Raw genomic sequence first — 25,384 nt, 5'->3', positions numbered from 1 at the left:
CACATGAACCATTAAGTAACAATGATATTGGCTTCAATCGTTGAATAGAGACATTCCTGAAATCATGGCACCTCTTTCTATAGAAGAGGAGAATTATGTCCGGTTAGCGTTGTTGTTAAAAGGAGTGACACCTAGAGCAGTCCGTACTTATTTTGACGTAGAATTTCCACCTAACACTCTGTCCTCAACACTGAGTACAAGCTACAATACTCTTTTGGATTTAAAAATAAAGAGAATCATAAATCAGGCTCAGTGGAATCTTTTGATTCCAAGAAATGGTATGTTTTTAGATGACTTCATAAATGGAAGAATTCATTTACATGTGGTTCACATAATAAATTTTCTAGTCTCTGCTTAAACCAAAATTTTTTTTTATATTATTTGGAAATGACATCCTTAATATTTTGTTATTACTTTTTTCTGAGAACATAGTGTTGCTTAATTAAGTTCATTTCTGTATTGATAGGCTAAAGGTACAAAAGATCAATAAAGACAGCAAACGACATTACTCAAACAAGTAACGTTTCAAAAGCGCATACACCTTTACGAAAGTTCATTTTTCTTAAAATTTCAATTGGAATTTCTAGGTAGTAACATTTCTAAAATTATATACATTACTGTATCATATTTAAACTTAAATAGATCTAGAAATGATTAAAAACCGTAGCGATTAATTAAAATCTCAAAATAATATGCTATGTTCGTGTTCTGGAAAAAATATAAATAGACATAGGAACAGATCTGGAAATGTTGTTAAAGAAAATAATTTAACGGAACGAAAATTTCATGTTAAAAGTCCTTTTCAATAAGCTTGTTTTTTTATCATCATTCGATTGGATTTTATTTGGAACAAATTTGGGATATAAAATGTGTTTCATAGACTTTCATTCTTATAAACCAAATGGACCCGTTCTAACGGGAACACTTTACAGGGGCATACGCTCAGACAAGCAATTGAAACAAATCTTTTCTTTTCAAGTACTAATAAAAGTGAAATTTTGACAGAAAAATATGTTGTTGTAAGCAGTTAGTTTGGCCCAAATTTGTCAAAATTAGCTAAATAACATCACTGATGTTTTATACAGTTTTTATTGAGTAGTTCGACCTATTGTGAATCCGTATTCGTCCAATTTAGTTTAACACATTAACTGGAGATATGATCACTCATACTAATCATGTTTAACTATTAACAGAAAAAACATATGCCAACATTGAAAGTGCAACAAGACTTTAGCATTTAGTTGACTTATTAATATTCGATCCACAAAAAATATTTCTAATACAGGAAAAAAGGATGAATAACTTTTTTAAACCTATAACAATAAATGAAACTGACCTTGTAAGACCCAAAATGAAATTAAACAGACGTAAATTTTGTTACGGCATGTGATCTCTATCGATGTATAATGATTTTAATTTGTGTATCGGATTAGCAGAGCATAATTAGATGTCTCTAGACAACAATACACACACAGTGCTTTATATATTCTAAAGCAAATGTATAGATCTAACATTTTTTGGGGATATCTAGACGAATTATTTATACAGAATAAGTTCACAGCCTTGTGTCATCATCACTGGTAATTCGTCCGAAAAAAATATGTTGTAGATTTGTCACTGGTTCAGACGCACTTATAAATATATATATATTATTGAGTTCATGTTATGTTGACTGTTTTAACTTTGAATTTTTGAAAAACTAAGGTTTTTCAACGTAGGAATAGATTACCCTAGTTATATTTGGTAAAACTTTTAGGAATTTTTGGTCCTCAATGCTCTTCAACTTCGTACTTTATTTGGCTTTTTAAACATTTTTTGATTCGAGCGTCACTGATGAGTCTTTTTTAGACGAACGCGCGACTGGCGTAAATATAAAAATGTAATCCTGGTATCTGTGATGAGTTTATGTACGACTTATTGGAAGTTGGATATATGTTTTAGTATGTAACCAATTAAATAAGAGAAATCGACTCAAATCGGTGAAAACGAAGTATTCCATAGCTTTAAAGATTTGGTTTTGAATTTTTGGTTGTACCTGTAGAAAATTGATTTCAAACAGGTCAATTCATTCTTATTTCAACATAGATGTTGTTAATCGCGTCCTGAAATTTAGAAACGATATTTTAAGATTTATCGACTCTTTAAATATACTTATTATAAACGGTTACCAACACCAAATTGTAATTAAATCTTTAAATATTATTTCTATTGGTATTAATATTGATTTTGTTATCAGAAATTTCGAAGGAAACTATATATTATTGCTATAATCATATGCATTTAGGGGTATCTTTGGATCAACTATATGTGGATTCATGTACCTATTTTTTCTATGATTGTATGACGTCTTGTCTTTACATTTAATCCATTTGCTGTGATTCGTGAAAATATAAAAAAGCAACGTATAACATTTGATTTTAATTTTTTGCTCAACATGAAATACCATGTTTGTCCTGATTGTGAATAAATATATACAAACTCTAACAAACAAAACCAACAAATTTCAAAAGCAGGGCCTCATATCAATGAGATGATTATTTTTCATAGAAATAACAGAAAATATATCTTCGACATGTTCAAGAAGTATCAATTTTGTTTGTTTTTGTAGTAACATTTTATCGAAACATAGCTAGATCTAATATTGAAACTGGTGAGTTAATTACTCCAGCATTACACCTTTTAACATTGATTTTATGACTATTAGCTATACATTTATCTTGCAAATGATATTACAGGGGTTCCAGATTCAAAAACATTTGATGTAACGTTGATGATCTGTTTAATCAGAAACTTGACTTCTATCAGTCCACCAATCAATGGATTTGACACTCTACCACTACCAGGGGAAATAACTCCAGGATCTGATCTAGCAAGGATAAAATGTTACAGGAATAAACTAGCTCATCATGATAGTAATAAAATAGACACTGCTTTTTCAAATACAGCATGGAGAGAAATATCAGATGTAAGTTTGTGTCTACATTAATACATGTAAATAGTTATCAAAGGTACAAGGAATATAATTTAATACGTCAGCCGCGCGTTTCGTCTACATAAGATTCATCAGTGACGCTCAGACAAAAATAGTTATAAAGCCAAACAAGTAAAAAATTGAAGAGCATTGAGAACCAAAATTCCACAAAATTGTGCCAAATACGGCTACGGTAATCTATTCCTTTGATAAGAATATCCGTAGACTGCTAGAAGTCCATTGTGAGTGTATGTATCATTATTAATTTGCATATTTTCTTCTGTTACCTATTCTGACATTAGACTCGGACTTCTATTGAATTGGTTTTACCTTGCGTATCATTCTGTGTTTGTTTATTCTACATTTCCTAAATGTATAAGAGAAGGATTGAGATATCACTAAGCATGCTTAACCCCAAGGCTGTTGTGCGCATGCCAAAGTCAGGAGCCTCTATATCATGTGTTAGTCTTGTACAATGTTTTTGTTATCTTAGTTTATGATTATTTAAACGTTTCCAGTTTAACGTGACGTCCATTTTCATTGAACTAGTATAAATTGTGTTTCGGGGCCAACTGAAACCCGCCTCTGAGGGCTGAATGTTCTCGCTGTGTTGAGGTCCCAGTTGTAGCCTTGAGCTTTTTTGTGTTCTTTTTTGTTTTGTTTGGGTAAGGGTTAAGGTTTGTTTTGCTCCTTTACACTTTCACTATTTCCATTCTCAATACATAATTATGCCAGCCGAATAGTTTTATCTCGGTTTGTATTATCATAAACCTTGTAATCAATTGTAATAAGATTTATTATTTGAGCATCATAACAACGATTGACATGAACACGATTTTTAGTTTTAGAGTTTTGATTTGAAATCCATGTTCAACTATTAACAGTCACATTGACATCATCCGAAGTGTGCAACATCAGTGAACGAATATCTGCTTTAGACTCCTTATTCATTCAAAATCGAAATGTCGGAATTATTTCCTGTCATCGGAAGTTCATTTCACAATGTTATAGCAAGAACCTGATACATGCACGTTTAAAAAGCACATTTGAGACTAAGCAGTTCTGTCCACGTTATTTTATTGCAGAAAATACATGAACGTTCTATAAATAAACATATTGATTGTTAGCATTTTCGGGATTATAGTGCCTTAAACGCAATCAAAACCTTCCCAGGAAGGGTTTATATTATGCAAGAGAGGCGAAATCAACATTCATTAGTCGAAATTTAACTGACAAAGCCATGGCCAAAAACGAAGAACCAACATTCAAACAATAGTACACAAAACACAACCTACAAAGTAAGACCAAACAAAACGAACCCCATTCAAGCAGGGGGTGATCCGTCTTCAAGTGCTTTTATTTCCTGGACCATGTAAATTATTTTGAGGAAGAGTTTTAACCCTAAGCCATTCAATTTTTTTTATTTATATAAGTAAAAAGTCTTGTTTCCCTCTACTCTTTGTATCATTTTACTTAATTGTTCTAATAGTGTTTCGTCAATAGCTGTCTGTACTATTTATAAAATGTGATGTCAAGGACAATGAAAATTTCATTTGCCTGTTATCTTCAAAATATTGCTCATTTACAAGTCTTCGCCGAGCAATTTTTTGAAGGCCTGGCGCAGTTACTTTACATTTACGCAAAATATTTGTCTTTGTTTAGTTCTTGAGATACAGGATTGTTTAGGCATATGCTTAAGAATTTAAGGGGTTGTTTGAAAATTACTTGTAGAAAATCAAGGAGAGATACTTCTGGAAAATTAAAGAAAAAAATTATAAAATTTACATATACAAGTTAATATTACTTATATCTTCTGGTAAATGAGAATATTACCATTGACCGCATCTTAAATTGACCTTGTCATAGTTCGAACAAACTAGTGACAGCAAATTGGTTATTAGTTTAATTTAACCATTCAATATAAAGCACTTTATAAATGATAGTTATACATCCAAATTCTTCAATAAAAGGGTTTTAAAACACAGAAGGGTAATTTATTCAATTGAAAATAGACTGTGTATCTAAATTATCATACTTATGAAAAACATCTTTATTAAAATTTACAAAAGAATTGCATTGCGTATGAATACAAATAGGTTAAACTACTACAAATTTACAATTATGAACAAAGGAAGATTACTTCATTTCAAAATATTTCCATAGCTAAATACAGTTTACTGTTTTATTCTAAATTCACAAAATTGCAAATTTTTTGTAACCTTTACTCTTCTGTGTTCTTAAGCACTTTAATTGAAGAATTTTGATGCATAATTAAATCTCACACTTGCGCATGTGTGGTAGTTCAAACATGGTCGCTGATTATGTCGGTTAATCGCATAGAATATTTTTTACTATCTTTTCTTAATCTATCTTCAAATCATATTTCAACACCTATTTTTGATAAACTATATCATTTAACTACATTTGTTAGATAAAAGTCAATGATTTGTTAGAAAGTAATTGTAATTTACCCGATTGATGTGCGGTACAAAAGAGTTTATTTTTCGCCTGAACAGGTAAATTTCAACCGTTAGATAACCCTGATGCTATGGAGGGGTGTCAATGTAGGACTTGTAATAAATGTACTTATTTATCATTTCAATTTCATGACTGGAAATGTGTACCAGACGAGAGAATAAATTTGCGGTCTTTTCAATACAACTATTTTGGAAGCCATGGTCGACACAAAATTTCGATATTTTTATTTTTATATTTCTGTATTGACGACAGGTAGACTGAGTTTTGTTTTTACTAACATTAACAGACAGTCGTTTTTTGACATATTACATTAGTATGCATTTATGGATTGATATGCAACTTTGGCAGAAGCATATCTAAAAGATTTAAAAAAAAAAACACGTTACAGTTCAACGGCAACGTCAGCAATCGCAGGCAACACACAGGCTCCGGTTAACATCGCAACCAATTCTTATTGCCTAACTGTGGCTGTAGTTTAGAAAACTAATAAAACGAGAGTCAATGTTTCAGAGTCACATCATCAATCAATCACACAACAGATGCCTGGCAATATTGATTGACAAGCAAGGATTATTTAAATGAATTTAAAATGATTATTGAACATAGACATGATGATGAAGAATGTTTTAAAGAATTAAAGATATATATATCATTGTACATAACATTATTCATTTTTAGGCTGTTTTTCGATTAGGTGGTCAAACAATGTATCAAGAGTGTCAAGAGTTAAAGGTGAAAATCTTAGACCAGTCTAATCAGGAAATATTATTGGAAATCAAACATTCTCTGGATGAGATGAAGGAACTTAGACAAACAATAAACAACTTGGGGATGGAACACTCTAAAGTGACAAAAAGTATTATACAGTTAGAAACTTCCTACAGTTCTTTACAGACAGAACACTTCACAGTGACAGAAAATCTTAAAGATTTACAAACGTCCCACGGTAATTTACAAATTTCTCACAGTAAATTACAAAGTTCTTACAGTATTTTACAAACAGATCACTCAACAGTGACAGACAAACTTAAAGATTTACAAACTTCCACTAGTTCTTTACAGACATTACACAGTACAATACAGACAGAACACTTAAACGTGATGGAAAGTTTGAAAGACCCAATACCTTGGAACATCAGAGGTATTTTATACTTAATAAGTTATTGATACAGATAAAAGTAGAATATCACTAAAGAGTAAATGTTTCATAATTCTTCAATTGATCATACACTTGTTTATGCTTGAATCTTATTTGTATCTGTTGAATAATTGTCAAAATTGATTTATGACTCAAGACAAGGGAAAATGAATTTCTATTTTCCCAAAACATCTAAAATCTATTAAGACGTGGCAGGCAGGAAAATAGTATTTTATTAAACTGTTTAAAAATATCAGTTTAACTTTGCATAGAATGTTGTAGTTTAAAAAATGAAAGTTAATTCAAGTTCTAAACTAGTACTCTGGTATAAGCTTCAAAGTTGCATATTAAGATAAAGGAAAGAAAATTGAGCAATGTTGACGCATTTTAAGGATTGTCCCAGACAATTAAAAAAAAAGGAGCAATCAGAACCACACTTTTTTAATCTCCCAAAAAGAAAAAAGAAAAGAGAATTGACTCGAGGGACACGAACAGACCGACATGGTTTTAGGGATGCAAATAATAGTTTTACATGGCCCAAACCATCATCTACTGAAAATAAGCATGGGTAGGTTAGGACATTGTAATGATAACCACGTTTGTCTATAGATATAGCATTGCCATTCTTGTTAATGAGATGGCAGAACCAACCGACATAATTTTGTTGAATAAAACCTAAGTTCACGAGCTGGAATTTGTTTTTACCTTGTATTCATATGTATTTATATAATGTTCGTTGTTTTTATAATCAATAAGTGGTTCATTTACTGAAACATATACTTTAATCTAAAATTCAAACTGACCACAAGCACAATTATCGCACACACCTGGTTCCATACAACATAATAGTATAGGAATGTCGCCATCTTTGTCCGAAGACATGGTTTCACGACAATAAGTGCGTATAAGTCTATCTTTCTCATTTACGTTTTACCACAAGATTTCATACTTCAAAGGAAGTTTGGGATTGGTTTTGGGGTAATTGCCTTAATCAGGTAGGAAAATGGGACCAAAAACAAGAATTTTCTGGTGTCATAAAACAAATTGAGTTTAAATCTATGAATCTCTATGAACTTGAACCAAAAAGGTTCTGTACCAAAAAAAAATGAAGGGTTTGATTGTTTTTAGAAGTTATGAACCTAAAAAAACGGTCAAGAAACAATGCGTTTAGTGTATTTCTTGAGCAATATTTGGGGTTCTTTAAAATGCCGTATCTTCTTGTGTATTTATATTTTATACGTTAAGTCCCTTTTTTTGATTTGTCCACATCATGCACATCGAGGTCCAACAGGGTCATACTATAATATTGTTTGATTTCATAGACCAATTGAATTGTTTACATTCTTTGATATGTCAAATCTAACTGTGAACTCCGTTTTTCCAAGTTTTGGCTCGATTTCAAATTGGTCCACATTACAATCCGATTAGTCCCAATATAAATTTTGTTTGATTTCAACAAAAAATAAATTCTTAAGATTCTTTGAAAAAAGGAATCTAACCAAGTATTAAGGTATTTGATTTTAGGCCCAGTTATCAACTTGAAACTGTTTGAGGTAAAAAAAAAAAAAAAAGGTCCAATGTCAAAGTTTGTTTGATTTCAACAAATATTATTTTAACCCAAAAATCAATTTAGGTTTTGAAATTTGGACCATATATATTACACGTCAGGTAAATATCCTAGATGACTCTTTGTTGATACTTTCATGTACGGGTTTTCGTATAAAGTATAATGGTTCACCCTCATAAATAAACAATTAGTCTCATAGCATCGAGACAGACCATAACAGTTCAAATCAAGATAGAATAATAAAGGAGCCCCAATATCAAGTATTTTTCCTAAAGTAATGATGTTTTAATGAATTTACAGATTGCTTTATTTCATAGTACTGTTGAATAACAATCAATACAATATGTTAGTGTCTTGATATCTAGATCTGATAATTTCAATTAAAATGTTGTCAAAGCTAGAAGATGTGATATGATGGCCAATGAAACATATATCCACCAAAGGACAAACACGTATACAACCACATATCAACATCCATCAATAATGAGTACAACTGATACTGTATTGTAAAATATGAAAGGTCCTTAGATGATAAAATGGGACCTACTAGCTTACTTTATAGACTCAATTCATAATTTTGTATACACATATATATATGTATGAATATTATATGTGTAAGTCTGAAAATTACACCAAACAGTGTTATAATTAGATTTTCCTGTTGACAAATTGTTGTCCGTCCCTCTGCGGGATATGAACTCACACCTTAGATACACGCACTAGTAACCCGAATTTAGCTTGAACGGACAAAAACGTGTTAACGCTATTTAAATGAGATTAATCGTCATTTGATAAAGATTGACAAAAATTAAAAATTATTTTTAATTCATTTCAATTCATTTCAATTCATTTTAACGCCAGTCAAATAGATTTCTTTGCGGTCAATCAATTGAAATCAAGTTGGTGGTAATGTACAGTACTGGCATCAATTCGTTTTAAACATCGTAGAGACCCGAGCTTTCTACAGGTTAATCACTCAAGCAAAACAACCTTGATTTATGTATCGTTTTTTTTTAAATTTTATCGAATTGAGTTAGATGCGCGTATTCTTAGTACAGTCGCATGCTTCACAATTTTTAACAAATGAATGAACAATACACGTGACATTTAAAAAATTTAAATAAAAACATTGAAATATTGATGCACGGTTTAAAAATGTGAATCTGTTGAAAATAAAATAGAAAGATGTATAATATAATTTGAATTTGCCAAAATGCAGTAGATTTTTATCTCACATATTCGTTTCAAAAATTGCTAAGTGCTATGAAAACTCGTGAAATGTAAGTAATGTGTGGTCTCTTGCAATTACTTACGAAACTTTATGTATTCCTGTATATTTACCGTTTCTGTTTTTCTGTTTTACTATATTGTACTCGTAAATTAAATATGTCACGGAAATAAAAGTAACTTCACAGAAATTATTCATTGCGTATATAATTAAAATCTTATATTTTCGGTAAACAAAATATATTTACTAGTTGTATATTAATATATAAAAAAACTTGTAATGAAAAACAATGTTTTGTTAAAAAATGAAATTGATTAAGATAATGTTGACATTTGTTGAATTCAATAAACAGTTAAGTCTTGCTCAAAATTGTAAATGAAGTAACAGATCAATGAACTTTTAAAACTGTGTTTAATTGTAATACCGGTCGCTGGAGCAAAACAGACGTAAATTGTGGAAGAGCAGCAAAATCAATATCTGTATATTATGAACATTCATTACAATACAAAATAAAGTGTATTTACTTCCTATTCTAAGTTTACTAATCGATCCATGGTGGTCATTGATATAGTATACAGACCCTCTCTATTTAATAAACTCTGTGACCGCCGTGGATAATTAACTTGAAAATACACTTTATTCGTAGTATACATGTATGTTCAAAGTATACAGAAACAAAAGCAAACCGGAAGTCTAATCTGACTTAAAATTTCGGACAATATCCGGATGCCTTTTTCTCATTTTTCTCCAAAAATAACTCAATCTGAATAATCATATGAATGGATGACAATGCGACTATGCACTGTACCTATATGGCACAGAGTAGAGGCGTGTTGATTAATTTATTGTGGCAAGAAGCAGTGTTTTCCTTTTTTTCACTAAGGTAAGGTGGGCGTTTTAAAAAAAATCACTTGCAACCGGTTTTTTTTTTAAATGTCTAACCGTTTTTTTAAATTTAATGTGGGGGGTCACAAAAATAAAGATTAGTATAATATTCACATTTAATGGAGGTGAAAAAACATAAATAGAAGTAGTCATATTAATTGTCAAATATTCTTTGATTTGATTTTTTTCAACAATTTATCTCTTTTCTCTCTTCTTTCCTTTACAATTTTATGCATCAGCATGGATTTAACAACAACAGACTTAAGTTATTTGTTTCTTTGTCCACACTTTTTGATATCATTTGTCAAAATATGCCGTATTTTTGGCACACAGAACAGTAGTATCCTTCCTCTGTGACTATAAGCCATTTGAAGTCTTGCTCATATTTGTCTTCACTTCCGTGTCTTTTCCGTTGTTTGGTTGATTTTTATTCAATTTCCACAACTTCAACATTAATATTAATTTTATTTAACTTATTTGGTCTGGTATTTTCTTTATCATCATCGTCATCTGCCTTTCTTTTTTCCCCGATTGATAAATGAAAACATTGAAATTTGGCGATTGGACGCCATCTTTGTCAATGAAAACAAATCAGCGAGGCGTGATTAGCATTCAAATTTTAACGGTACGGAACCGAAAAAAATCCGGAATTTGGAAAAAATACCGACCACCTCCTAGAATCGAAAGGTGGTCGGCTTTCAAAAGAAGGTGGTCGGCACACCAGGCTTAAATGCCGATTGGAAAACACTGCAAGAAGAGAAGCGACACACAAAATGAGGTCTTCTCGTTGAATAGTATAGACAGTGGCGGATCCAGAAATTTTCATAAGTGGGGGCCCACTGACTGACCTAAGAGGGGGCCCGCTCCAGTCACGCTTCAATGATTCCCTATATAAGCAACCAAATTTTTTCCCAAAAAGGGGGGGGGGCCCGGGCCCCCTGGCCCCCCCCAAATCCGCCTCTGATAGATACATGTATACATAAGAAAGATACACACATTTTGCTTAAATTGGGGTAAACGTTTGGAAAATAGACTAGTCCACGTATGCCAACATTATGTAATCATCGAATGCCGATAGACTATTGTATACCAAAAAGAAGAAGACGAAGAAGAAGAAGAAGAAGAAGAAGAAGAAGAAGAAGAAGAAGAAGAAGAAGAAGAAGAAGAAGAAGAAGAAGAAGAAGAAGAAAAAGAAGAAGAAGAAGAAGAAGAAGAAGAAGAAGAAGAAGAAGAAGAAGAAGAAGAAGAAGAAGAAGAAGAAGAAGAAGAAGAAGAGGAAGAAGAAGAGAACCAATTTGATTTAAATACAGATTGCTTTGGTTCATCGAAGTTATGGACGTAGTAAAATCTAGAATAAAGGAAGAAATTCGTCATCATCACAATTGTTTCGACATGCATGTAATATATATGCAACTAGACGTACACTAATTATCCCCAAGGGATGTGAATATTTTCCAGGAAAACTATTGAGCATCAAAGTTTCAAATCAATTTCGGGATTTTATTTTCTTTCTTGAGATTCATTAACAGAAATTTAAAGAATAATTTCTAGCCAGTTAAAACAGACTTATAATTACACTATAAAAAGGAGAAAGCTGATATTTAATTCGTTCTGTCATTTTTTTTAAACATCGTTAGTCAAATAACTTTGATAACTATTAAGTATTATACGTTGTGAGACAAAGACTATTTTAATAAGGACATTTCCGATAAAATGGAATCCATTATTTATATTGCTAACACATTCAGTCGAGGAAAAGTCACCTACGTTACTCTATATGCGTGTTTTTTGCCACATTGCTTACAAAAATCATCACATATCTTAAACAATTTTCAATAACACTTCCTTATTCAATTTGCTACTCGTCTACCCAAAAAAATTAAAAACGTTTTTTTTCTTCTTTTTTCCACTTTGTTTGAAGTTATAATCTCTCGAATAAATATCAAAAATGTGTTCAGAGTTTGACGGTTGTGAATTAAGGATTAGTTACTTTATAGAAACTTATTTCCTTGGATGGTAACAAACGCTTGTATTTTGTCCCTGAAAGTGTGTCTGTCTGTTTGATAATTTACAGTTTAAGGAGAATTCTTCGTCTTTTGCAAATAGATAAAGAATAGTATGAAAATGTGCTTACGATTGCATTTAGGCAGAGAGAAATATGCTTTATTTTATTACAATGTTGTTTCTCAAGGAATAGAACATCTTAATCACCCACATTTGTAAAAAAAAAAATCCTCATTCGTGCAAGCTTTAAATAAATTGACAAACAAAATGTGCAATTCCAACAGTCTTACTCTGCTTCTAGTTGACGAACGAATGGACATCAAGTATCAATGTAGGCGTAACAATCTATCTCATTTATCCAATCAGCTGTCTTGGTTTACGGTAACATACGGTCGGCATGGTTTAGCTTTTTTATAATGCATTATAAAATTGATTGCATTAAAAGTTATTCGTACACAATTATTTACATCCACTATAAAACAAACAATATCCTTCCTAAAAATGACTTACAAGACACTCTATTATACAAAATAACTATTTACAAATTGAGATAGCGTAAAAATAGAATTTAGTAACATTAATTACAATTAATTACTATTTAACGGCAGAGCTCTGATTTAACGGGGACAGAGACATATAATACATTGTTTTATTATATGTCTCTGACGGGAACTATTATGCTGTTAGTATGATAGTTCTGGCAATTTAACAAATTGATCCTCAAAAGGACGGTGTTGCTATTGTGGGTCAGGGACTTGCCGGTACGTCTAAAAACCACCTAGGCCGCTTTGGTGCATTAAGCTCTCGAACCTGCACTAAGACCAGGATGGAACACTATAGCGAACTTTCTATACTAATGAAAAGTCCATGTGTGGGCTTGTCAGATAAAAATAGACAACGCTTATATTTAAGAATATAAAAGTGAAAAAAAGAAATATTACTATACATTGTACGGACATTTAGACTAATGCACTAACTGTGATACAGCGGAAAAAATAATGTCGAGTGTAGCAAAGATAAAAAAAAACCACAAACAAAACAACGATTTTAATAATGCTAAAATTTATAGAGTGTCAAATCAAGGGCAAAACGTACTCTATGTCGCCCGGATTCCGACAATGACCTAGCAATTTACGATATAATTAAACAATTAAAAACCTTGTAAAAAAATAACAGAAACAAAGTCTTTTGTTTTCCTTTAACTGGGAATATTATGATATTTTGCCAAAAAAATACCAACATATTATAGAATCACAAAATAATTGAAATCGGATATAGATTAGATTTGTGATCATCGGAATTTATTAAGACTTTTTAAAATATCTATTTCTTTATAGGGACTTTTTTAAATCGAAATTAATGATGTTCATATAATATGTATGTGGTACAGCTCACACCGATTAATATATTAGTATATTCATGGAATTGATCTATGCTCATGCAAATAACCCTTTCAATTATGAATTCGTATACATTGATTTTAAAGCACATACTATAGGAGATGTTGGATATACTTCAATTTGACAGCAACCAAACGACAAAAACACCATAGGTAAATCAAGACCGCATTTTTAGTCTTCAACTAGAAACAGGTGTCTTAGCTCTACACGAAATGCCAAGGTCTAAATTGTCATGAGTTTGTATAAAATTTGTAAATACAATAAACAAAAATAACTAATATGAAATTCTAAATAGAATAAATATTCATTATTCACTCATATTCGAATGATCGAAATAATCAATTCGACATTTTTTATGGTAAGGGGCATGTTTGCAAAGCCCGTTTTCTGTACACATAATGTTTTAGACGGATTTCCCTTTTCATTTAGAACCTACACAAAATGCTCAGACTAGACAGCATGAAATACTAAAACTCTTTTAAAAGTCAGTGTACACACGGTGCTTCACAAACCTTTCTTCGCCGAGGGATATGAATTTGATATTGAAAGTCCCTCAATAGACTAACAATACCCGGCCGTGTCATTTCCGTATATTGTAGACAGAACGTGTGATACACGTACACCAGCATACCAATACGGGTGAATTTTACTTTTTTGGAGGACTTTAAAGAGGGGTTGCATTGCATCTGCCCTTATTTGAAAAAAAAAATATCTATTCTTTTATTTGTGTCAAAAAAAGCCTTAAATAATGATAAAAAAAATTTCAAAAGCAAAACAGCTTATAGGATGCACCAAGAATTTTCTATACAAATCCTTGAGTTATTCAATTCTTTAATATTTCTGACAATTAATGTATATTTGTATTGATTTCTACATATAACGATTTTCCAAAAAAAAAAAGAAAAGAGTATTGAATAACCCAAATATATATCCATTACTATGTTTGATGATGACACGGAAACTTTAGGTATTCGTCTGCAAGACAGCAACGAAACATAATTACCTATTAAACAAACTTACTAGTTGAAAGCTATCCGTCGGTGCTTATATTCACGAGGGCAGCCACTTACTTTTTTAAAGATAGTTAAGTAAATTAGGGATCCTTGAATTTTTGACCGTAAAATCCATATTACCAATGTATATAAGCGACGAGGACGTAAACTCTGATATGTTTTACAAAAATTGCATCGTTGGATATACCCCTTTTATATTTCTTTTATTTATTAGATATTTTTTCTTCTCATTTTGTATTGTTTGGTTTGAATTGTTTACACTAGTAAATTTTCGTTCCTTTATAGTTTACTTTGCAGCGTTGAAATAATGATTGCTTACTTTAAACAGATTGTATCTTGGGTGGACAGATATCGCATTTGGCACTCATACATTTACCTCATCATTTTTTCATATATATGTCTGCTGTATAGTTCACCTACTTCCATTATACAAAATCGAAAACGGTCCTTTCAGAACAAGTATCGATTTGCGTATTTGTAAAACGTCATGGCGTCGATACACACATGCAGTGGCGGATAAGATAAGAGGCATCGGGGGTTTGTTCCCCTTTATAGGAACAAAAGATATTGAATCCTCTTCCTTTATCCTTGGTTTGCAACCCCTTTTTAAAAATGACTGGATCCGCCACTGTGCACAGAACTATACGCATTGTTTTCCGGGCGGTACATACCACCACTGTCACTCTTTTTTGTAGTAGTACATGTAACTATCAACGCTAAATTTTGTTAATAAAGATTGGTGCACATATAATTGTATGGTCATAGATTTCCAAAAAAAATAATTCTAATCCATGTAGCATGTGGCATGACAAAATTATGGTGAATTGTGAAATCACAGAAAGCTTATTTATTCTTATGTAAGATTTCATAGATTTTCGATACATGACAAAAGTGGAATAAGTATCAAATATGTTTTAAGAGAAAAAAAATATACTATAGCTGTTATAACAATCTTGTTGAAATACAGATCTCTGATTTCGTTATACAACATATATTAACCTGCATTTTTTTTCTTAGTTCTTATCCATATTTATAGTCTGAGTTCTGTAAATTTCATCTAGAATATATGGGGTTTTTGATTTTATTCACGTCAATAATATAGCAAACAAACCAACAACAACAAAAAAAAAAAAAAACAAGCCAGAAGACATCAAGAGAGCAAAGTGATTTTTTTCTGCTTGCAGTAGTACAAATTATAATCACAAGTATAAAGAACAGTTATACTATAACTATACTTGGCGGACAGTTATCTAGTTCCATGCCATAGTAAAGTGAAAATGGCTTACTTTCATTTTATACCTTTAAAGAGGCAAGATTCGTTGACGCAGATTTAGAAACTTATGATAAATGACATAAAGCAAAATAAAATATTCATGAAAATTTAATTCAAACAGAAGTCACAGCGAAGAATCCTATATCTACCTAGTCGTTCTGTCTGTATATCACAAGAGCCAAAGCCAGTTTCCATGGTATGATGGCTTAGCAGATGGAAGAGTCCGTAGTATATCTGTCCATTTTTCCCACCAAAACGGAGCTGCTACAAATTGGGTATCACGTCGCGTCGTGATCTATATAGTGTTTAACTGTGGGAACAGGCTTGTTGAATATTGTGCACTACTAGTATTTTCGATTTGTCAATTAATCCTTTGAAAATTAATGCAAGTTGACTAAAAATTTTAAATAAACTATATCGGTGATAATAAGCTGCGTTTTGTGCTTTTATATAAGCTTAATGACTCAAGATATATAAATTCTTAAAAGCTTTCAAAATATAAAATGTTAATTTTTATTTAAGATCGCAACATTGTAATCTATAATACATTATGATGAAAAATAGAAAACAAATTTATGAAAAAAAAAGCAAAAAAAATTGCTTCCGGTCGTACGGTAACGAATACTGGATGGACGTCAATCTTGATTATTTTGACATGACTGAACGAACTAAACACAGCATATCTTAACGGAGTCTTGAACTCTGAAAAGTCTTAACGTTTTTTTCCTAGCGGTAAATGAAGTCGATTAAGACTTGATCAGACCAAAATGACCGTTTCAAACTTAAATCTGAATACTAGGGAATTGTGGATGAAACGTGCATAATAAAACAGAGGAGATGAATATGGGACTCAAAATGAAAGAATAGAGAAAAATAGGATAAACAATTGAGTACAGGTGTAAAGAATAAAGGAAAGAAGAATAGAGAATAATGGGCTAAATTTATAAAGAATAGAGAAAAATAGCTACATGAACATAATAAATAATACAAAATTGAAAGACCCCCGCCCCCTTGCAGATCCTCGTACATGTATATGGCCTTATGTGCTGTTGTTTTAGGCATTTTCGCAGAAGTACAGTAACTGATATTAGAGTATAAGGCAGCATATCATTCTTTAATAAACTTAAGTAAAAAAACGCAATTTGTAATCTGTGGTTTGAATTTTCGTCAGATGTGCCTAAGCTTTGACATTGGATTTTCTGACATAATGGCTGTATTATGCGTGAAATTATATTTGCCACTAGACGTTAAGTAGAAAACACTCAAATCCAAATCAAACCGCTCTATTTGATGCAAAACAAACGTGACAGGCAGTGCTATCATATGTATATGATCAGATTTTTTTCAGCCATCAACGCACATGATAAATAAGTGATGAACGAAAAAAAGGAGATGTAAGGTATACGTCAATGAGACAGCAATCAAAGTACAGAAATAACAGAAAGACATCTAAACTGAGAGGGAGGCGTGTCGACTTCAACAAAAGACAAATGTTCTAACATTATGTCTTATAAGTGCTATCAATTATTTTTTCGGCCAGAACTCGGACATCGTAGAGTCTTAACATTGGTTAAATATTGGACTTTCATATTACGTATCGAATTGAATCATGAACGCGGACCTCCATGAGAACACCTGGATTGAAAGTTTGCAAAATTTCAGACCAATGAAATTCTTTTTAATATGTAACGCGAACTTCAACAAGAGCACCGTGTAAAATATTAGTTTTTATCAAGAAATACAAATAAACAAACACCCCCTGAAAAAGCTTTTTTTTTTATAAAACAATCACTTAATACGTATACGACATAATTAACTATAATTTTTGTCGTTTGAGAGACATTAAAATGTGCATAGACGTAATACATCTATGGCACGTGTAACGCGGACTTAAATAGATGTTACATAAGTCGTAAAATCTTGTCTGTCTTATAACAAATAAGTCATAAATAAGTGCATATATATATATATATGATTTCACCTAAAGAGAAGCACACGCCTGATGAAGCTTATTTGTTTTGCGAAATAACGTGTATTTCTACAGAACTTTTATAATGTATTTTTTAGCGTGTTTAAGTTATAGTCTCATACATTTATATAATTAGATCACAATGCAGCATTTAACAAAGAGCAAAACCCAAACCGCATAATCATTTATAAAAGTTCCCAAAATTACAGATATAAATTCAAACAACTAACGGCCTGATTGATGTACAATACTTATATAAAAAAAGATAATATATATATACAACAACGACAACCACTGATTACAGCAAAAAAGGGGGTTCAAACCATATGTCCCAATTAAGGAAGCTGGCTTGTCATGTTTTGGATTTTTTTGTCAGATATTTAGAATCCTCTGGTTTTATCCATTTAAATGCCTTGAAAAAATTTGTCCAATTGGACTTTTATATTACGTATCGAATAGAATCATGAACGCGGACCTCCATGAGAACACCTGGATTGAAAGTTTGCAAAATTTCAGACCAATGAAATTCATTTTAATATGTAACGCGAACTTCAACAAGAGCACCGTGATGAAATATTAGTTTTTATTAAGAAATATGCATAAACAAACACTCCCTGAAAAAGCTTTTTTTTTTATAAAACAATCACTTAATACGTATACGACATAATTAACTATAATTTTTGTCGTTTGAGAGACATTAAAATGTGCATAGACGTAATACATCTATGGCACGTGTAACGCGGACTCAAATAGATGTTACATAAGTCGTAAAATCTTTTCTGTCTTATAACAAATAAGTCATAAATAAGTGCATATATATATATATGATTTCACCTAAAGAGAAGCACACGCCTGATGAAGCTTATTTGTTTTGCGAAATAACGTGTATTTCTACAGAACTTTTATAATGTATTATTTAGCGTGTTTAAGTTATAGTCTCATACATTTATATAATTAGATCACCATGCAGCATTTAACAAAGAGAAAAACCCAAACCGCATAATCATTTTTAAAAGTTCCAAAAATTACAAATATAAATTCAAACAACTAACGGCCTGATTGATGTACAATACTTATATAAAAAAAGATAATATATATACAACAACGACAATCACTGATTACAGCAAAAAAGGGGGTTCAAACCATATGTCCCAATTACGGAAGCTGGCTTGTCATGTTTTGGATTTTTTGTCAGATATTCAGAATCCTCTGGTTTTATCCATTTAAATGCCTTGAAAAAATTTGCCCGGTGACCCCCATTTACTTTATGAAAATCTTTTACATGTATTATGATAAGCCATCTGTAAAAGTCTTATAACATTTTAATTACTTTTTAACAGTTTTTGATAACTTCAACTTGTCAATGATAAAGCTATGAAAAGTCAAGAGAGAATATTTTCCCGCCAAAATTTCAATGGCCCATATCTCGAAAACAAGCACGGTGGCCTATATATTTTGTTTGCTCTTTGAATTCCTTTTTTAATTCCCTATCAATATAAACTAGTGTTTTGAAAAGTTAATTACTTTGAAACTGAGAAGCGAACTCCCTTAAAAAGCATGTCTCGTCAAACAAATCGGAGTTCTTATCTACGGAACAACCACTGGACAGTCTCCTGGTGTTAAAAAAATGTTTTTTTTTATTTATGTTTTATTCCATTTAGTCCTGCAATTTATTGATTGAAAAATATTGAAGCAAATAATTTTATTAAGTTATTTAGATTTAATGATAAAATTGAGAATGGAAATGAGGAATGTGTCAAAGAGACAACAACCCGACCAAATAAAAAACAACAGCAGAGGGTCACCAACAGGTCTTCAATGTAGCGAGAAATTCCCGCACCCGGAGGCGTCCTTCAGCTGGCCCCTAAACAAATACATTTAGATTTAATGACCTTAGATTAAAGGGATCGAACAGATATATTAATGTAACTGTTTCAAAGTTCAAGTTAATCAATTATTGATATTAGTGAATAAATAGAATTTAATTTTTCGTGGAATGAAGTGTTATTTTTCTAAATTCTATTGGTTGACTCGGACATCGTAGAGTCTAAACATTTGTACCATATTGGACTTTCATATTACGTATCAAATTGTAACATGAACGCGGACCTCCATGAGAACACCTGGATTGAATGTTTGCAAACTTTCCGACCAATGAAATTCATTTTAATATGTAACGCGAACTTCAACGAGAGCACCTAGATGAAATATTAGTTTTTTAGAAATTACCGCTAAAATATAGCTTATAAAATAATATGAGAACAACATTGCAGAATTGTTTCTTTCCGTTCTTGTTTTTTTACAATGTGTATGGTCATTTCAATTTATAAGATAGAATTAGATGCCTCAAACGTGAATATCATTTTTTGAAACGTATTAAAAGGCGTAAAAAAATGCCGACTAATAGCCAGTCAAGATCGTGTACCTTAAACCTACCCGTTGTTATCGCAAACTAAAATTTATCTCATATATACAGGATACATGTTCATTTATTACAAGAATTTTTGTACGTCACGGTGCATGATAGCACGATAATATACCTTTCCAGAATCGTAACAACGCTTCAATATGCTCGTTTGATTTTGCTGCTCTTCCACAATTTACGCCTGTTTTGCTCCAGCGACCGGTATTACAATTTAACACAGTTTTAAAAGATCATTGATTTGTTACTTCATTTACAATTTTGAGCAAGACTTAACTGTTTATTAGATTCAACAAATGTCAACATTATCTTCATCAATTCTATTATTTAACAAAACATTGTTTTTCATTACAAGCTATTTCATATATTAATATACAGCTAGTGAATATTTGTTGTGTACCGAAAATATAAGATTTAAATTATATACGCAATGAATAATTTCTGTGAATTTACTTTTATTTCGGAATCCGTGACATATTTAATTTACGAGTACAATATAGTTAAACAGAAAAACAGAAACGGTAAATATACAAGAATACCTAAAGTTTCGTAAGTAATTGCAAGAGACCACACATATAGCTCTTCAACTTTTATATATGCTTTGGATTTCAAATATTTTGGCCACGAGCATCACTGAAGAGACATGAATTGTCGAAATGCGCATCTGGTGCAACAAAATTGGTACCGTTGATTTTATTACATTTCACGAGTTTTCATAGCACTTAGCATTTTTTGAAACGAATATGTGAGATAAAGATCTACTGCATTTTAGCAAATTCAAATTATGTTATACATCTTTCTATTTTATTTTCAACAAATTCACATTTTTAAACCGTGCATCAATATTTTAATGTTTTTATTTAAATTTCTTAAATGTCACATGTACTGTTCATTCATTTGTTAAAAATTGTGAAGCATGCGACTTTACTAAGAATACACGCATTTAACTGAATTCGATAAAATTTGAAAAAAAATAAACTATACATAAATCAAGGTTGTTTTGCTTGAGTGATTTACCTGTACAAAGCTCGGGTCTCAACGATGTTTAAAACGAATTGATGCTAGTTTGAAAAAGTTCAATGGGTGCGTGGCCTATTAGTTTGACGTACATTACCACCAAATTGATTTCAATTGATTGACCGCAAAGAAATCTATTTAACTGGCGTTAAAATGAATTGAAATGAATTAAAAATAATTTTAAATTTTTGTCAGTCTCATTTGAATAGCGTTAACACGTTTTTGTCCGTTCAAGCTAAATTCGGGTTACTAGTGACGACAACACCAATCGCTTAACCTCATGTCAAGACATATAGGCCAGTGGACCACATCCGCTATATAAAAATTTAACTTCAACAGTATTAGTTAGTATTACATTGTCACGAGAGATAGACATACGACATGTGTTTTAAGCGTGTGAAGATGTTATATTATATGCTTATGTGTGTTAACCAGTGACAACTCTTAAACATATTTTATCCATCAGATCACCAGGGATGGTGATAAAAGACTAAAACACATTCTGTATATATATATATTGTCAAAATAACAGCCCAACAATGTTAGACATGTAAATTTGCGGAGTCAAATTTGTTTGTTTTTCCCTGGCCGAAATTCACACTCATTCTACTGAGATATCGTGGCTCCAAATCGACTTGCACTGTGCCCGATGAACTAGACCACTCGACTACCTAGGCTCTAGTGTGTACACTGTAATCGATATAGCTTTGATGCCACGATATTAGAATAGGTAAGACTACTAGATATTGTAAACGAAAACGAATAATTCAGAAAAACATATTTGATTTTCATTAGCTACACTTAAATATTTTTCAGAGCAGATAGAAAAACAAATAAAAGACTGGGAATGTAAAGATAAGATGTTCGTGCCAACAAGAGCCAGTGATTATGTAATGGAATGTTTACAGTACAATAGTTGTGTGACGTTAACTGCTCCATCAGGAGTTGGAAAAACATTTATTGCAAGACACACAGCACTTCTATTAAAAAGGGAATGATACATAATTATACCAGTCTACACACCAACAGACATCAGAACTTATTATCAGTCTGGTAAACAGACAATCTTCATTGTAGATGATATTTGTGGAAATTTCATCGCCGACCAATATCAGATTGGGAACTGGAAACAATTGTTACCTGTGATTAACACACTTATTGCAGATAAATATTGTAAGATTATTGTATCGTGTAGACTACAAGTCTATAAGGATGATAGATTTAATATATTGTTACCTTTTAAATCCTGTGAATGTAATTTAGTATCAAATAAGTTATGTCTTACATATGTAGAAAAAAAAGCTATAGCAAAATCATATATTGGTTCAAGCTTATACGATATTGATACTTTATCACGAAATTTAGATTTTTTCCCACTTTTATGCTCTTTATATAAAGGGGGAAATAATGGAGATGTTAAAGAATTTTTCAAAAATCCATTTAACGTCTATCAGAATGAACTTGATAATTTAAGTCGCCATGGTGATGAAGGGATCTTGAGAATTTGTAGCCTGGCTTTATGTGTTATATTTGATAATCAGCTAGAAGTAGAATGGTTCCAGGGTAAATTGACAAATGAACAAAAACATATCATAGAAGACATATGTGATGCCTGTGAAATCAACAGAATTACATCAAAGACAAAGTTAAACAAAGCACTTGATACCCTAGATGGTACATTTATCTGTAAACAGAATGGTATTTATAAAACTGTACATGATAAATTGTTTGACTTCCTTGCTCATTACTTTGGCCAGAAAATGATTGGATGTTTAATAGACCATGGTGATAGTGATTTAGTACGTGAACGTTTCGTTTGGGAGAAATCACTTGATAACAAGAAAAGTAACATAGACTTTATTATCAAAATACCAGATGAGTATTTAGAATCATATTTAGAAAGGTTTATTAAGGACTGGTCAGCAGGAATGGTGTCAGATGTGTTAAGTAACATAAATATGGAGGATTTATTATTCAGACAACAGTTATTGCAGTACTTACAACAACTGGACAATTTAGAACAAGTAGCATTAGTCAATACCAAGGATACAGTGAGACCAAAGGAGAGCTGTGCATCAGGTAATACTCCGCTGATACTTACTTGTTATTATGGTTATATTGATATGGTACAGTGGTTGCTACATAATGATGCGGATGTGGACCAATGTAGGGATGATGGGAATACTGGATTAGTCATGGCAAGTCAGAATGGACATACTGATATAGTAAAGTTATTGTTAGAGAAGGATCCAAATGTAGATCTTTGTGACCATGATGGCAACAGTCCTTTGTGCTGGGCAAGTCAGGAAGGACATACTGATATAGTAACTTTACTGTTAGAAAAAAATCCTAATATTGATCTATGTGACAAGGATAGCGTTAGTCCTCTGTGTTGGGCAAGTTTTGGAGGGCATACTGATATAGTATTTTTTTTGTTAGAGAAGAATCCTAATGTTGATCTTTGTGACAAGGATGACGTTAGTCCTCTGTGCTGGGCAAGTTATAACGGACATGCTGATATAGTGAAGTTACTGTTAGAGAGAAATCCTAATGTTGATCTATGTAACAAGGAAGGTTTTACACCACTGATCACTGCATGTATCCGTAACAACACCAGTATGGTACAGCTATTAATGAAACACAAACCAAACATAAATGCACAGACCTATGATGGCGGTAATCCCTTACTTTTCAGTGCATTGAATGGAAACCTAGAGATAACACGGTTACTATTAAAGAACAATGCTGATTGTAACATATGTTGCTGTAGTAAACAGTTCATAATAGATACAATTAAAGACCACCCAACAAAAACACTTGAAGATGAAAAACAGTGTTATTTTGATTATTTAATAGAGAATGCGTCTTCACATGTAACAGATTATGTCAATAAGAAGCCAGTAGATTATGTCTTCGATATAGAGGCCGGTTGTTCTCCATTACACATTGCCTGTTTTATGGGTAGGATAGATGTTGTCTGCTGTCTGCTGGACCACAATGCTAACATAAATATAACAAACGAAGATGGAACAACACCATTATTTTTTGCATGTGAAGTAGGACATGAAGATATTGTATGTTTATTGTTAGATAAAGGAGCAATTACACAGATATGTAGACTTGATAGCAAATCCCCTTTACAGATTGCAACAGACAACGAACATACATCTGTAGTAATGATTGTAACGGAACATTTGAAGAAGAAGGAAAAACATTCTTTTTAACTATTGTTCTTTAGTGAGTGGTTCTTTATCATGCAACAAAAGCTTAACTCCGAAGAGAGGGATGTTAAAATGTTTTATTTTGAACTCTTGTAATTTGTAATGACATATAAAAATCATGCAGCAATATAAAACTGGACCATACTTTATAGTAAATAGTGAATAGTTATCCAAGGTACCAGGATTAATATTTACCCCAAACGCGCGTTTCGTCAACATAAGACTCATCAGTGACGCTCATATCAAAATATTTATAAAGCCAAACAAGTACAAAGTTGAAGAGCATTAAGGATTCAAAATTCTAAAAAAGTTGTGCCGAATACGGCTAAGGAAATCTATGCCTGGGATAAAAAAATCCTTTGTTTATTCGAAAAATTCAAAGTTTTGTAAAGAGGAAACTTATAGAAATGATCACATTATTGATATTCATGTAAAACACCAAAGTGTTGACTACTGGGCTGGTGATACCCTCGGGGACTAAAATTCTACCAGCAGTGGAATCGACCCAGTGGTGTAAATAGTTATCAAAGGTACCGGGCTTATAATTTAGTACGCCAAACGCTTAAACATCGTAATTCTATCGATTCTTAGTTGTTTTTGCCATGATTAGGGACTTTCCAATTTGATTTTACTCTGAGTTCAGTATTTTTGTGATTTTATTTCTAAATCCATTGCTTTCTAAATTCATATTTTTGAAAATCTTTATGAAATTATTTATAAGGTATTGTCTAACTTAATTTTCAGGCTAAAGGTCGTTAAGACTGAATGACTTTTTTTGTATGATTTTATGTTTATTAT

At 31.7% G+C, this 25,384-nt stretch overlaps 2 protein-coding genes across 2 annotated transcripts; both read left to right on the top strand.

Annotated features, from left to right (window-relative positions):
* On the top strand, nucleotides 1-22,363 carry LOC139497875 (E3 ubiquitin-protein ligase DZIP3-like). The gene is made up of 4 exons (XM_071286114.1): nucleotides 1-278; nucleotides 2,736-2,965; nucleotides 6,128-6,590; nucleotides 22,182-22,363. The coding sequence occupies exons 1-4, from the start codon at nucleotides 65-67 to the stop codon at nucleotides 22,361-22,363; spliced, it is 1,089 nt and encodes a 362-aa protein (XP_071142215.1). The 5' UTR covers nucleotides 1-64.
* LOC139499204 (ankyrin repeat domain-containing protein 50-like) lies at nucleotides 6,128-24,720 on the top strand. Its single transcript, XM_071287881.1, has 2 exons — nucleotides 6,128-6,590; nucleotides 22,182-24,720. Exon 2 carries the CDS (start codon nucleotides 23,126-23,128, stop codon nucleotides 24,587-24,589), a length of 1,464 nt encoding a protein of 487 aa, XP_071143982.1. The 5' UTR covers nucleotides 6,128-6,590; nucleotides 22,182-23,125; the 3' UTR covers nucleotides 24,590-24,720.
* Nucleotides 24,721-25,384: the final 664 nt, after the last annotated feature.

Source organism: Mytilus edulis, chromosome 12, assembly GCF_963676685.1.
Source record: "Mytilus edulis chromosome 12, xbMytEdul2.2, whole genome shotgun sequence".
Classification (NCBI taxonomy): domain Eukaryota; kingdom Metazoa; phylum Mollusca; class Bivalvia; order Mytilida; family Mytilidae; genus Mytilus; species Mytilus edulis.
This window is presented reverse-complemented; position numbering and strand designations above follow the sequence as displayed.

What these genes read in the sequence shown, in the direction of transcription:
- LOC139499204 (XM_071287881.1), top strand. Translation starts at nt 23,126, where the DNA reads ATGATTGGATGTTTAATAGACCATGGTGATAGTGATTTAGTACGTGAA.
- LOC139497875 (XM_071286114.1), top strand. Translation starts at nt 65, where the DNA reads ATGGCACCTCTTTCTATAGAAGAGGAGAATTATGTCCGGTTAGCGTTG. An exon ending in TCTTTTGATTCCAAGAAATG is followed by an intron (nt 279 to 2,735) that starts GTATGTTTTTAG and finishes ATGATATTACAG; the next exon opens with GGGTTCCAGATTCAAAAACA. An exon ending in AATACCTTGGAACATCAGAG is followed by an intron (nt 6,591 to 22,181) that starts GTATTTTATACT and finishes AATATTTTTCAG; the next exon opens with AGCAGATAGAAAAACAAATA.